Here is a 16,031-nt window from a genome sequence, read left to right on the forward strand (position 1 = left end):
TCCACGAGAAAAGGGACCTATAACGCGACAAGAAATTAATTTCCAGTTTTATATGCGAATCGATAGTATTTAAGTTGCTCTTTCATATAGAAATGTCAAAAATAATATTTTTCTAATTACTTTTTTGTAATAAAGCTTTAAACATGACTAAGAAAAAAAACTTTTTATTTTTTTGGGACAGCCTAGTATACACCTTATCTTATTTAATGTTTCAAATTATATATATATATATCTACCTATATTACAAAAAGATATCGCCGCCAACGCCGCCGCCGCTGTTCCAAGACTCTGAATATAGCCGCAAGTCAAGAGAAGGGGGGGGGGAGAAGAGAAGGGAGAGGGGGGGACTTGCGGCTATATTCAGAGTCATGAAACGATCTTAACCATTAAATTTAGGGTGGGGGAGGGGAAAAGGAGGGGAAGAGAGGAGGGGGGATGGGGGTTGGCGCGCGAAGCCGCTGTTCCAAGACTCTGAATATAGCCGCAAGTCAAGAGAAGGGGGGGTAGAAGAGAAGGGAGAGGGGGAACTTGCGGCTATATTCAGAGTCTTGAAACGAACATAACCTTTAAATTTAGGGTGGTGGTGGGGAAAAGGAGGGGAAGAGAGGAGGGGGGATGGGGGTTGGCGCGCGAAGCGCGCAGGGGGCATAGCCCCCTAGTATATATATATATATATATATATATATATACATACATATATATATATTGTAACGTTGATTTTGAGTAATAAAGTTATAAAAACCGAAAAAAAAGATTTCGCCGAAACGTATTTAAATAATTATTTATTATTATCGTACCGAGTATCGTACATAAGATAGTGTGGCCAGACGCGAACTCAACATTTATTATTCCAATTTTATCTTTACATTGTATTGAGTCAATATAATAAAAAAACGTTGAGTTGTATAAAAATGTTAGCATTTATCTTCGGAGAGAATTCCACACGACTAGGTTGATATTACTCTATATTATATCAACCACCAGTTTATTTATTCATTGGTGATTGATTGTCGATCAAACGAGAAGGAATAACAACCACTACTATCATCTGGGGCAATTGGATTGGCAAAAAGGTTGACTGGTAACCACCTGTCATGGATGTTGGGCCTGTAGTCATGTTGCAGGGGCGAACCCGAAGTGCGCATGACCCATATACGGGACCGAAGCAGGACGCCAATTAACCTAATTTCTCCAGTTCGTGCCTGGCCGCCGAGATAGTTTCACGGTATCACCGCGACAGTCCAATCCAATATTTTTGACCAGAGCAATGGATTACCGTGCCTTATTGCAACAGGCAAAAGGTTAGTGTTCAGGACATCCTCTCCTCGTCATTATTATAGCGAAACCGGTGTACGGTGTAACCGCTTTAAAGTTCTTTCGTCAAGGACCGCATGACATGTTGACAGGACGCCGCCATTTTTGGTCGACGCTGAATACTCACCGGCGTGTGGAAGTTCTCTCGTTCTCCGCTTCTGTACCACTTATTTAATAAATTCAGTGATGGTTCTGTGTAAATAAAATTAGTGATTTGTTTTATTATTTGTATTAGAATCTCAGGATTACCCGTCTCTCTCCTCTGCGTGCGGTACTTACGACCCTACCGTCAAGTGAAAATAGAATAGTGAGCTCGGTTTTGAGCTAGACCGGGAGAGTTCTCATTTTATAAAGCCATCGTGACCCGGGTAGTTTACCTACACGGCGCCGGGGAAGTTCCCTAAAACGGGTCATTGCTGGTATTTTACGAGGCCAAAGTGTGGGACTCGTAAATCGGTTACATAACCATTTTTGTAGCGTTGTGATAAGAAAAAGTACCAAGGCAGAAGAAACATCGCTACAACAGTGGCGCCCAACTAAAGGGCCGTCGCAGACGAGAGAGATAGTGTAAATGGATTATCAGAGTATTTGTGAAGTGAGAGAACAGAGCGAGAGCCTTCACTGCTGGTGAGTAATTGAATTTTCTTTTCTTTTGATATTTATCATTTTTCATTTTCGAGCTGGCAGGTACTATTTATTTTGCTTCTTTGAAAATTAGAATTTTATTATTTTTGTATTAATTTTGTAAAGGAAATGATGCTTTGAAAAATATTTTTTTTGTATATTTTTTTTCAGCATGAAAGAAGATTTTTTTTTGTATCTGCAGGGTCCCCTACCACCTGCGAGAAAACTAGAATCTTTTTTAAAAAAAAATAAATAAATAAAATGAAATAAAATTCGGTATAGTAAACTGAAAATTACCAAGATAATTTTTTTTATTTTATTCATTGAAAATTTAAACGGATTTCTCGAGGACCGAAGTGGAACAGTAAATTTTGAAATAAGATTGTATTAAGAAAGGAATTTTCATAGTCTCTCTAGACAAAAGAGACAAACACGAAACAAAACAGGCGCGAATTCAAGTAAAAGTCCCTTTTAATTTTAGTTTTCGTTTCAAATATATAAATTGCAGTAGGCAGAAATATTATAGTATTTGATTGAGAAAATTTTTTTTTTAAAGCGTAATAAAAATTGCTGGTAATTCACCTGACAGGTAGATAATAGTTGGTAGAATTATTTTTCATTCTCTCTCTTTTGTGAAGTAATTGAAAAATGAAAATTACTAGTAATTTTGGAAATTTGAGAAAATTCCAAAAATAAATAGAGAAAGTTAATCACGATTAAGATTGGAAATTTATGAAATTTTGAAATATTTCCAATCATATTGAAAAAGGGTTATAGAATTCAAAGAGAAAATATTTCTAAACTCATTTGAATTGAATTTCAAGTTGGGAAATTTTCCCAGAAGTAAAGGAAATTTATCGGTAACTTATGAAATTTTAGAAATAAACCGGTAATATACCCTTAAGAGTAGGAATATATTTTTTTTTGAAATTTATTTATTTATTTATTTATTTAGAACATAACGGGACATGCCCTTTCGTACAAAAGTACTCCTAAATTCTAATAGTTACGTAAGTAACAATACAAAATATAAAATATTAACTAAATCTAGGTAGGCGCTATAATGGCTAAAGTTCATTATAAGTTTATACAGTAAAGAATAACATAAATCAAATTACATTATTATCAAAAGAGAAGATTAATTTTCGATAAATAGAATCTGCTTTACCATTATATCAATTAATTTCAAAAATAATTGTTATTGTTCAATAATACTGATTTTATCTAAATCACAATGTCTACATTTAGTTCTGTATGTATTTCCTTAAATCACTTTCATAGATAGAAATAAAATAAGTTTATCTCAAGGAAGGGACACAACCTTGGGCACCAAGTGGGGAAATCACTATAGATTCTCCTTACACGCATCTATTTGGACTGTAAGAGTGGATGTGCGATTTCTAGGGGGGATTTTAATTATGGTAGGGATTCCACGCCGGTAGACCATTGACACATTCATTTCTCCGTCTAATCGACGGGTCTCTAGTTCCTCCCTCACTCTCTTAATCTCCTCCCTCTGCATAACCGTCCTGTCATTCGACATCCAAAGATCTTCCAACTCCCTTGAACGTGTTGAGTCTCTTTTGACACTTACAAATTTTTTTAGAATTACTTGTGCCTTCTCTTCCGTCTCACATACAATCTTAACAGGGCGAGGCTTACGAGAAACCTGCGCATTAGAACCAATTCTAAATGTGCGTATATTTTCAAGATCATCTGTTTGAATGAATTTTTTTAATTTATTCGTAACCACAGATTTCAAAGAACAACTATTATTTGACGAAGTGTCAAATTCTGGAAGATTAAATAAAACAAGATTGTTCTTTCTTTCATTTCGATCAACAAGTTCATTTATACAGACATTAGTTACTGAATTAGAATCAATATTTGTAGAACCATTTGCCTCAGATTTATCAAGTCTCTCTTCGACAACATTAAGACGCTCTGTCAAATTAACAACTCTGCTTTCCATATTACTCAGCCTACACAGTGTGTCATCGAGTTTTTTGTTGATATCTGACATGTTTTCAGTCATATTGGCAAAATTATCAGAAACTGTTGTTGATAAAACCTTAATAGCTCTCAAAATACTATCCAAGTTAACAGAGGTTTGTGAAGATTGAGAATTATTTGAAGGAGACAATGACCTAGGTTTACAACATTTGGTGAACGACCCATCAGGCAAAGTAGACAGCTGTAACGCACAGCTGGGATGATAAGGAAGATTACACTTCCTACACAAAGTAGGAATAGCACGTGTAATATCTTTACCACATTTTGCACAATTTTCAACACTAGAGGCCATTTTTGCACACAAATAACCATTCAAATAAAAATAAAAAGTAAATTGAGCGAAAGCAGTTCCAATTGAAGTTACATAAACAAAAAACTTCACACAAGTATATCAGTCCAATGTTAGGTTAGAAAAAATTCAAATCAGAGAGCCAAGTTAAGGCAAATGGTGCAGATAATAAAAAACTTTCACTAAAAACCAGCACAAAATAATGTTTATAACTATAAGGTTGTAAAAGAACAGACCAAACTTAAACCGTTTTATTTAAACAAAATCAACTGAGACACATGTGAACACGTGTTTAGTAGCTGCCACCTAGCGGCATATAATAATAAAATAATAAATAAATAAATAAATAAATAATAAAATATAACTCTAAACCGAATACGGAAGAACGGTAATTTCCGGAAACTTATGGTAATTTTTGGAAATTTACCGTAATTCTAGGAAATATTGAAATGTTGTGGCTGTAATAGGAAAAATAAATCAGATACCGACTAACCACTTCATTTACCGGTAACTTAAGAAAGTAAATGACCGAGAAGAAAATTACCAAACGGAAAATTGGTAATTTACCGGAAATTTCGGAAAAATTTAAATTATCATTGTCATTATGTCTCGTTAAGGATCAAAAAGAAAGAGGAATAAATTTCCAACCGACAACCGAATAAACAAAAAAAAAAGAAATTTAACCGAAGAAAATAAATAAGAATTTCAAGAAAAAAAATTTTTTTTTCTCTCTCTCTCTTTATCGTTTAAACTAACTGTTATTCCTGTTTAATATTTTTTTTTGCGACTGTTCGATTTAAAAGTAAAATGTCGGATAAAGAAACAGATCCTCCTCAAACGGCAACGGACCAAGCGACTAATGATTTGGAAAAATCCCAGACCCAAACAGAGGAAATTAGGGAAAACGAGAATGCAGGTGGATTGATAAGCGAACTCGCCGAAAGAGTGCAAGCCTTTGAGGAGATGAAAAATCAACTTAACCGGAACGGCTGCAATAAATCGGGTACATTCGAGGAAGTACAATCGCGACTCGAAAGGTTAATAGCAAGAATGCGGGGTAATTTTGAAATACCTTCGTACGATTGCGACGAAGGGTTTAGGATATCGGAAGTACCAACCTCCACACCCATTACACCGGGTTCAGCGAGACTTGCCCAACTACCGACAACACCGGTAACCTCGAATTCCTCGAATACGTTTACGAATAGCTCAAACGGAGTCGAAAGACTATATCGACCGCAGAATTTCCACAGTGATTTTCCCCCGCCGAATCAAAACCTTCCAAATGTGAACACACGCCGTAGATATGTAGGAAATGGAGAAAACAGTTTAGAAACAAGTAACCAAACCGAAATTCGAGAATTACGCGAGTCATTAACGTTAATACAACAACAGATGGCGACATTAATGACAATGGTGCAAAGACAGACGGAACAAACGATGACAATATCAAGCACGTGTCCGACCTGTTATGCTACAACAACGGTAACAAGACAATCCAACCCAGTATATAATCCGGCCAATCACGGACACCCTGAAAATCATAGGAACGCGTACACAGAAAATAGAATAAATTCGGCAGAGCCACCTATAATTCCAACCTCGTCAGTGAGTAAACCGGATTCTCGTTTTGAAGTATTAAGTTGGAGTGGAAACCAAAATCGACAACCACCTCCACCGCCCACAAACCACGAAACGGGAATCAGACCACAGTCTTACGGACAACCGACAACCGTGTCTGACGGACCGAGACAAAGTCAGTACTACCCGACTAATAGCATGTTCCCCCATACGAACCCCACTTCCGCAGCAACAGTAAGACAGACGATAAGCGGATACGACCAACAAAGACGTTCACAACAATACGCGACAGAAGATAGACAAAACGTCCCCGACCCTGGTTACGGAAGAAGACAAACCGACTATTTTCCAGAACAAAATAGACAGTGGTATAGGCCCTCGAGGGATATCGCGAGAACTGTACAAAGTTGGAACGTAACTTTTAACGGACAAAAGGGGGCAAGCGTGGACAATTTTTTGTGGCGAGTAGAAGAGGGGAGGGCAGCATCATTCATGACAGACGAAGAATTATTAGTAGCAATGCCCTTTCTCCTCTCGGAAATGGCTGCTCATTGGTACCGACTAAACCGACAAAGATGGTCCACTTGGGAGGAATGTAAACGACAATTCCAAATTAGATTTGGAGACTCCCGTTATCAAGACCGTCTAGAAGAGCAGATTCTCCCTAGAAAACAGGGACACGGAGAACCCGCAATCGATTATTTAACATGCATGTACGGACTCTATCAACTGTCTACAAGACCTATTGACATGACAGCACAGATGGACAGAATTCATGCAAATCTCCGAGCCGAATATCGAAGAGCAATCCGTAGACACGAATTTTACGATTTTAACGGTCTTGCAGAATTGGCTACCGAATACGAGCGAGTAACCGCGATTACGGACGACGATACACCCCCACCCGAGAAATCGCTTATTCCGGAGTATGCATTTCGAGGACCGGCAAGGGTTAATCCAAAACCGTTAAAAATCGCGGCTATCAACTCGGAATCGGAACAAGCGGAAAATACGGAAACTTCGCAAACAAATACAGAAAAATTAAGCGAAGTTTGGCCAAAAACGATGGATTCATTGTTAGCAGCTTTGGTGGGCAGTAAAAAGTTTTTCTCAACAAACAACCAACAATCATCCAAGAAAAATATGGAAAAACGCAAATCGAATAAAGAAAATAATTCCCAAGAGAACAATTCCAATTCAAAAGAAACTCGTAAAAGCGAAGAATCTCATTCGAATACGGAAGCAAAAAGAGACCCGAACGATGTTCTTTGTTGGAACTGTAGAAAAACCGGTCATTTTCAAACGGGTTGTGCGTCACCGCGACGTAGTAACTACTGCAAACGCTGCGGTAAAGAAGGGGTAACAACAAAGACGTGCGAAAATTGTCCGGGAAACCTGAAGAAGGAGGAGCAGTAAAGGTCAACTCCTCCTCCATAGAAAACACTCAGACCTCAACAACAGTAATAGAAACAACCGTGGAACAACCCGTACCCGTTCCTTTAGAAGATAATCGGAAATCCGCGGAGGCCGTTAGCAAAAAGTCAAAAAACCGGGAAGCCACCCGACAATATGAGGCTGACCAAACTGTTTACGGATAGGAAATACCCCTAACGTACAAGCTCTTATAGATAATGGTGCATCGCGCACAGTATTGGGAGATATCGGTTTAGCTATCGCAGACAAGTATAAGGCCGACTTGCGACCAGCAACCGAAAAAGCAGTCGTGACAGCCGACGGTACGGTTCGTCCAGTAAAAGCAGTCTGTTATCTCCCAATAGAAGTTGATCGAGTTTCACGCATGATGAAGGTGTTAATCGGCCCTGGAATGGGTGAACAGGTATTCCTAGGAGTCGATTTTATTCACACCTTTGGCGTGATACTCGACGGTAGTCAAAGAAAATGGTATATGGCCGACTACCCCGATACGGTACACCATTATACGGAAGAGGGGATAGAAGCAATTAAGGTCACAAAGAATGATAACCCACCAGAAGTGGAACAAATAAACGGGTTAAGAGTAATCTCGGCCGAAGAGAGAAACGATCTTGAGCAATTCATTTCTTCTATTCTTCGATTAGTTCCGGATAACTTACCTGCGACAGACCGCGCAGAACACGTCATCGATGTACAAAACCACCCTGCTATTAAACAACGATACTATAGGGTATCACCGAAAGTTTTAAAAGCAATGCACGATGACGCGTTAAGAATGTTAGCAGATGGAATCATTGAACCTTCTAAAAGCGGTTGGTCGAGCCCGGTAGTTATGGTACGGAAAGCGAACGGAACATATAGGTTGTGTATAGATTTCCGGAAACTTAACAAAATAGCCAAAACCGATGCCTATCCATTGCCGAAAATGGATATGATACTCGAGAAACTCAGAAACGCCAAGTACATCACAACTTTGGACTTGAAATGGGGTTATCACCAAATTCCCCTATCGGAAAAAAGTAAAGAGTATACTGCTTTTACCGTACCAGGCATGGGACTGTTTCAGTTCACACGCATGCCATTCGGGCTATCGGGAGCTCCAGCAACCTTTCAAAGGTTGATAGATTCTCTTATCGGGCCCGAAATGGAACCGTACGTGTATGCGTACCTGGACGATATAGTAATAGTTACTGAGACTCTCGAAGATCATAAACAATGGCTCAAAGTAGTTATCGATCGTTTACAAGCAGCAGGCCTTACATTTCATTCCACAATTAGCCACTTTAGCAGAACCCTTGAACAAATTGTTGAGAACAGACGTTTCTTGGGAATGAAATGAACCCCAACAAGTCGCGTTCGACAAGATTAAGGAACAACTCGTGACGGCACCAACGTTGACGTACCCAGACTTTACTTTACCGTTCGAACTACATACAGACGCGAGCGACTTCGGTATTGGTGTAGTTCTTACTCAGGTACAAGATGGGAAAAATCGAGCAATAGCATACGCAAGCAGAACGCTAACAGCAGCCGAACGTAAATATTCGGTCACCGAAAAAGAATGCCTAGCGGTTATTTGGGCAGTAAAGAAATTCCGTCATTACCTCGAAGGATTTCATTTTACGGTCATTACCGACCACAGTTCACTACGATGGCTTCATAACTTGCATAATCCGACTGGACGGTTGGCCAGGTGGGCGCTAGATCTCCTAGAGTACGACTTTGACGTAGTGTATCGGAAAGGTTCGGAACACCTTGTCCCTGATGCACTGTCACGAATGTATGAAGAGGAGATGGCGTCACCTATAGCGGCTTTAGAACCGGTGGAAGATGCATGGTACTGCCAACGTGTGAAGGAAGTAAATGAAACTCCGCGAAAGTTTCACGGATGGAAAGTAACCGACGGTAAACTCTATCGTTATCGCCCAAACCCGTTAATTGATTCGGTGATAGACGACTTAGACGCTTGGAAATTAATAGTCCCCGCGGAAAAGAGAAAAGAAGTATTCACCGAGACTCACTGCGAACCCCAAGCAGGCCACCTTGGTATTGAAAAAACGTACAAACGAGTATCGGTACAATATTACTGGCCAGGTATGTATCGCTATATAAAAGAATGGGTAGGAACATGCGACACGTACCAAAAGATCAAACCCGATCAAAGGTCCGCGGCAGGACTCATGGGAAAAAGAGTAATACAAACACCTTGGTCAGTAGTCGCGACAGATGTTATGGGTCCATGGCCTAAAAGCTCGTTAGGATTTCAATATCTAGTAATTTTCGAAGACTTGTACACTCGTTGGATAGAATTAGCCCCAATGCGTAAAGCAAATGCGGAAACAATAATTAAAGCTTTCGAAGATTTAATTCTTAACCGATGGGGAGCCCCCAAGTACTAGTCTCGGATAACGGTACCGAATACGTAAACCAAGCGTTCGTAGGACTGACGGAAGCCTACGGAATAAAACACGCATTTACTCCAGTATATCACCCGCAATCCGATCCGGTAGAACGGGTAAACCGTGTTATTAAAACAATGATTTCCGCATACGTCTCAAAGAATCACACCAAATGGGATGTTTACCTAAAAGACCTTAGATTTGCATATAACACAGCAGTACATGGCAGTACTGGAGTCAGTCCAGCATTTCTAAACACGGGAAGAGAACCTAGACCTTACAATAACTTACGATACAGAACGGAAGAACAGTTAGAACACGACACAGCAAATCAAGATGAATGGTTAGAACGGATCGAGAAATTAAAAGAACTGCAAGACTTCGTTAGCTTACAAATGGATAACGCATTTGACAGACAAAAATTACAATACGACAAAAGACATGTAACATTCCAAATTGGGGACAAAGTCATGTGCAAGAAACAAATAACATCATCCGCTAGTAAAGGCATTTCACGAGCGTTCGGTGGTAAAAATCAAGGACCGTTCACAGTAATACGAATTCTAGGACCCTCAGTTTACGAAATAGCAACCGAAGAAGGTAGATCATTAGGTAGATACCCTATCAAACTCTTGATTCCCTATAGAGATTCTAGGTAGAGGGGGGATAAGAAGTAAAATCGAAAACTACACCTCCTTAAGAAATTAGTTATAAGTTAAATCGAAATTAGTAGATTAATAACAGAAAAACATTATTGAAAATATAAAAATTGGTGATGGTATCATATTAGGTAAGGTAACCAAAGTTAAGTAGAGAAAAATAACCTGATTACAGAAGAAGAAGAGGCACTTCGGAGAGAGGCCGACCGGAAAAGAGAAGTAATCTCACAAATAGAACGGCTCGTCGTCGAATTGAGATTACCGAATAGCGAGACGACCAATACCAACACCCAGAAAACCACAGCCAGCATCCGATCAACGGCACAGGTGCCAGAAATAAGCTTCGCCGATGTATACCTACCAGACGGTTGGCTACCCGCAACATCTACAGGTAGGAATGACGAGCCTCCCCGCAACTCCCCACCAAGGGTTACACTGGACGCCTCAGGAGGAGCAATCCAGCGGCAACCCAGAAACAGGGTTGATTACGTAGAACCGTTAAGACCGGTAAGATACGGTGTAGCGCCCTCCCGCGAAAACTACACACCAAGGGACACGCAGGAAACATCCGGAGAAACAACGCAACAACAACCGAGGAATAGGGAAGACTATCCTACCCAACCACGACCACAAGCGACCATAGGAGTGACGCAAGCGCAAAGCGGTGGAGCACATCCCACAAGAGAAATGCCGCGTCGCCTCACAGGCGAAACTTGGAAGGAGTTTCGATTACGTTGCGGAATATACCGACCACCCAAATTTGTCCGACAAAGGAAAGGCCAACATTACAGGGGAGAAACTCCAGCCGAACGCGGCCGAAGAGAGGCCAAAGAATATAAGGCCCGCGCCGAAAGACAAGCCATTAAGGACGCAGTTGACCGCAAGAGACAAGCGGAAGTACGAAGCTCGACAATAATATCTCGCAAAATACCGCCAAGAAAGAGAACAACGAGAGAGGGAAGAAAAGGCAAATCTCCGTATAGAAGCCACAGCTGTCATTGGGGACATCATCGAAGAATTATGGGAAGCGACCCGGCACCGAAGCATTGAGGCGGAGATTTGGAAGCTCAATCACATCCCCGAAACGGCGGAAACAGCCAAACGTAGAATGTGGTGCGGCAAATGCGGTAACCGAGGACACCCAGAGGGTGACTGGCCCAATATCGAATAAGGACAGAATAAATCGTTTTTTTTTGTTTTTGTTTACGATTATTAAAAGGAAAAAGAGATATATTTTTTTTTATTATTTTTATTATTATTGTTAAACAGGCAGATAGGACGACAACAGCCTTCCGAGGAAAGACGTTTATTTTATTATGCTGTTGTCAACGACAAGTTAAATAATTAGGTTTAGTTTTTCTTATTTTTACAATATTAAGCTACAGAGGCAGATAACGACAACAACAGCCTTCGGGTGAAAGATTTGAGTATTCTATTTTGCTGTTGTCAGCGACAAGTTGAATAATTAGGTTCAGTTTTTCTTATTTTCTACCATAGTAAGCCACGGAGGCAAACAACGACAACAACAGCCTTTGGGCGAAAGACTTTATCATTTTGTTTCGCTGTTGTCGATTGTAAATGAGATGATTCGGTTTCGTTTTTTTTATATACATTTCACGATTATATGGGTAGGTACGCCAGAGTGAATTATCATTTTGTTTTGTTATATACTAACCTAAATAGAAACACAAGTTATAATAAAACATCTTTTCTGCTAATCAGTTCAAAATGAATTGTCCTTTCTTTATTATTGTCAACTTGCTGACTCACCTTTGCCCTTGAGAAACCCGTAATATCCATTCAAAGGAAGAATCGGAGGACAACATTACCTAAAACCATGCAAAACTAAAAGGTAGGTAGAAAGGACATTGCAGGTAACAAGATTACTCAGTTAAACTTTTTCTTTATTTTTGAAAGCATCCATTACCTTGCCAGATCGATTAAGTTTCAAAAGGACTAAAGTCTCTTTTATAATTTATAAGGAATATTAATGACGAGAGGGACATGTTCTGATCATAGACCCAGAGATATTCAGAAATATGTTTCTGCTAAGTCCGGGGGAGTTGTAACGTTGATTTTGAGTAATAAAGTTATAAAAACCGAAAAAAAGAGATTTCGCCGAAACGTATTTAAATAATTATTTATTATTATCGTACATAAGATAGTGTGGCCAGACGCGAACTCAACATTTATTATACCAATTTTATCTTTACATTGTATTGAGTCGATATAATAAAAAAACGTTGAGTTGTATAAAAATGTTAGCATTTATCTTCGGAGAGAATTCCACACGACTAGGTTGATATTACTCTATATTATATCAACCACCAGTTTATTTATTCATTGGTGATTGATTGTCGATCAAACGAGAAGGAATAACAACCACTACTATCATCTGGGGCAATTGGATTGGCAAAAAGGTTGACTGGTAACCACCTGTCATGGATGTTGGGCCTGTAGTCATGTTGCAGGGGCGAACCCGAAGTGCGCATGACCCATATACGGGACCGAAGCAGGACGCCAATTAACCTAATTTCTCCAGTTCGTGCCTGGCCGCCGAGATAGTTTCACGGTATCACCGCGACAGTCCAATCCAATATTTTTGACCAGAGCAATGGATTACCGTGTCTTATTGCAACAGGCAAAAGGTTAGTGTTCAGGACATCCTCTCCTCGTCATTATTATAGCGAAACCGGTGTACGGTGTAACCGCTTTAAAGTTCATTCGTCAAGGACCGCATGGCATGTTGACAGGACGCCGCCATTTTTGGTCGACGCTGAATACTCACCGGCATGTGGAAGTTCCCTCGTTCTCCGCTTCTGTACCACTTATTTAATAAATTCAGTGATGGTTCTGTGTAAATAAAATTAGTGATTTGTTTTATTATTTGTATTAGAATCTCAGGATTACCCGTCTCTCTCCTCTGCGTGCGGTACTTACGACCCTACCGTCAAGTGAAAATAGAATAGTGAGCTCGGTTTTGAGCTAGACCGGGAGAGTTCTCATTTTATAAAGCCATCGTGACCCGGGTAGTTTACCTACACGGCACCGGGGAAGTTCCCTAAAACGGGTCATTGCTGGTATTTTACGAGGCCAAAGTGTGGGACTCGTAAATCGGTTACATAACCATTTTTGTAGCGTTGTGGTAAGAAAAAGTACCAAGGCAGAAGAAACATCGCTACAATATATATATTCTTTCTACCTGCATAAGATCATTGAGCTCCTTCGCCCTTTTTCTCTTTTTTTTCGTCTAGTTTTCCACTAACCAGTTAGTTATAATATTTCCATGGACGTGAGAAGACCACTTTCATTGTACCAGGATTTCCTCTATCTGATCTGGATTTTCAAAAGGGTTTTGAGTGCCGCCTTTAGTGTCGATTTACTACATATCATTTTCATTTGGTGAGTTTTTTCAAAGAAACGTTCATTTGAATTGGATTGATCACCTCGACCTTTTTTTTCGTTGATCTCGAAGTGGTTAAGTTCCACTTGCAATAACGAAGTTCTGAGATTTGCCGTTTAACTTTTGTAAGAACTTAAAGATTGTGTTAAAATTTTTAAAACTTAAAAAATATTTTGAAGTGAAATATGTTAAAAAATGTTCGAGCATGTTTTTCTACAACCCCACGGCGAAAAGTGTTGATCGACGGCTAAATTGTAGAAAAGCTTGCTCGACCCTTTTTTAACATATTTCAGGAATCACAAAACATTTTTTAAGTTTAAAAAATGCAAATTAAAGCTGAGATCTTAAAGATTGCGCTGTAAAATTGTAAAATTTTTCCATACATTATTCTAGATTATGCCGGAAGTCAAAGCATTAGTACTAAAGTAGAAAAATTGAATAAATTTTTCACGAATACTTTTCGGTGTTATAAATTTTTATTGGTTTTATGCTGTTTTGAGGGGTGGGGCATTTGTTTTCGATTTTAAAAACTTTGTAATTTTGTATTTAGGGCACCTAAATACAAAATTTTTAACATTTTTTAATAAAATTAATAACTTTTTCAAAACTTAACTGCTATATTGGATCCGCCGTTTTTAATTTTTAAAAATTGATTTCATATTCGTAATCAGCGACGTCATAAACTCCTTGAAACAAAGTTTCATAAAATTTCAATATTTTGCAAATAAATTACAAATTTTTTCAAAATTTATAAGATATATTAGATCCACTTTTATAACTTTTTAAAAACCGACTTCATTTTCGTTATTAGCGACCTCAGAAACCCCTATATATACAGTTTTACATTAATCGTTTTCATAATTCGTAGAATAATTAAACTAACTCCTAAAAACTGTTAATGGTGGTTTCTACCCCTGAAATCGTTTTTGAGCCGATATGAAAAACCACGTGTCAAATTTTTTCAATAAATTACTTGTATGTAAAGTTTTAGGCGTCTTTTTCAGGCGAAAAATAACGTCTGACAGTGCCCTATTATTACTTTTAAGAGCCTGAAAACTTTAAAGTATCAATTTCCAAGTGGGTTTGATTAATTTATAAAATTTTGGTTTACATATTACATCCGCTATTTTTAATTTTGAAAATCCGACTTCAGATTCGTAATAAGCTATCCCCAGACTGACGTTTTAATTTATATTATCTTATGATTATTCACAATCAACTTTTCCAATTTTTTAAACTATATTTAATGTTAAAACAAATTGTTAAATTTGTAAAAATTACACGTATTTTTGTACATTCATTAAAATATTATGGTGTTTAATTGTTCAAAACAACACCCTTAATGGAAGTTTGTTGTCTAAAAATATATAAGGAATATTACTACAGTCACTGTACTTTTATAATTTACTTGCAGATATCTTGTCCTTCCTGACACATTTATCATACACCGACCTCATGCACCTAGTGAAGACATTGCTAAATTTAGAACGAGTCATATTTATCGAAGGTACAGTATTGAATATTTATTTAAGAAATCTAATAAATCAATCAAAGTAAACTCTAAATTAATTTTTGGCTTCAAGTAAGTAATACAGGCCTGCAAAATGAACAATCTTTTGGGCACTTAACACAAAACTGGGCTTAAAAATTACAAAGAACGGCAGATTTAAAAAAATTGGCTTAAGGGGGAGTGACACCTTTGACCCGAAAAAAATCGATTTTTTTTGTTTTCTTAAACGATACTTTATGATGTGTAGAATAGAAATTATATCAGCAAAAGCGATTTCGAAGATATTTTATGTAAAAAATCGAAATCTGCAGAAGGATTCCAAAAGCGCTTCCAGAGCTTGATAGCGATATCGGCTATTTTGTCTTTTACCATGGTAACAATTGCGTACTTTTACGCTCACAGACGCTCGAAAGGCTGAAGATGAAGACAATATTAATGTAGAAGGCCAATTATACGGTGCAAGCATCGCAGATTAACGTTGATTTCATTTTTTTATAAGTTTTCATCACAGTTTTCCTAAAAGTATCAAATTGAGACCAAAAATTGCATCAAATCTTTGCAACGTTTTGATGCATATAAGTTATATCAAAAAGAGATCGTTTTGTGTATCATTTTTAGAAATGATACACGAAACAGTCTCATTTTTTGATGCAAAAAATTTAATCAATTTATATAAATCATGGCCGAATTGAATCGACTCAAAATTAAACGAATTTTTTTCAGATATTTTGGTAATAGTACAATTGCGGAGACCATTTCACTATTTAATTTGAAAATAAAAATAACAGAAAATCAAAGACAATGT

At 38.2% G+C, this 16,031-nt stretch overlaps 1 protein-coding gene across 1 annotated transcript in view; it reads left to right on the forward strand.

Moving 5' to 3' along the window:
• LOC127279601 (xylosyl- and glucuronyltransferase LARGE2s-like) overlaps window positions 1-15,567 on the forward strand; it is a 181,095-nt gene extending 165,528 nt beyond the window's left edge. Inside the window, exons 7-8 of the mRNA XM_051302041.1 lie at window positions 15,131-15,223; window positions 15,474-15,567. Coding sequence (XP_051157998.1) covers window positions 15,131-15,223; window positions 15,474-15,567 — 187 coding nt within the window. The remainder of the gene's footprint in view (window positions 1-15,130; window positions 15,224-15,473) is intronic.
• Window positions 15,568-16,031: the final 464 nt, after the last annotated feature.

Source organism: Leptopilina boulardi, unplaced genomic scaffold (genome assembly GCF_019393585.1).
Source record: "Leptopilina boulardi isolate dan_hultmark-lab unplaced genomic scaffold, ZJU_Lbou_2.1 LbouV2_219, whole genome shotgun sequence".
Taxonomy (NCBI): Eukaryota; Metazoa; Arthropoda; class Insecta; order Hymenoptera; family Figitidae; genus Leptopilina; species Leptopilina boulardi.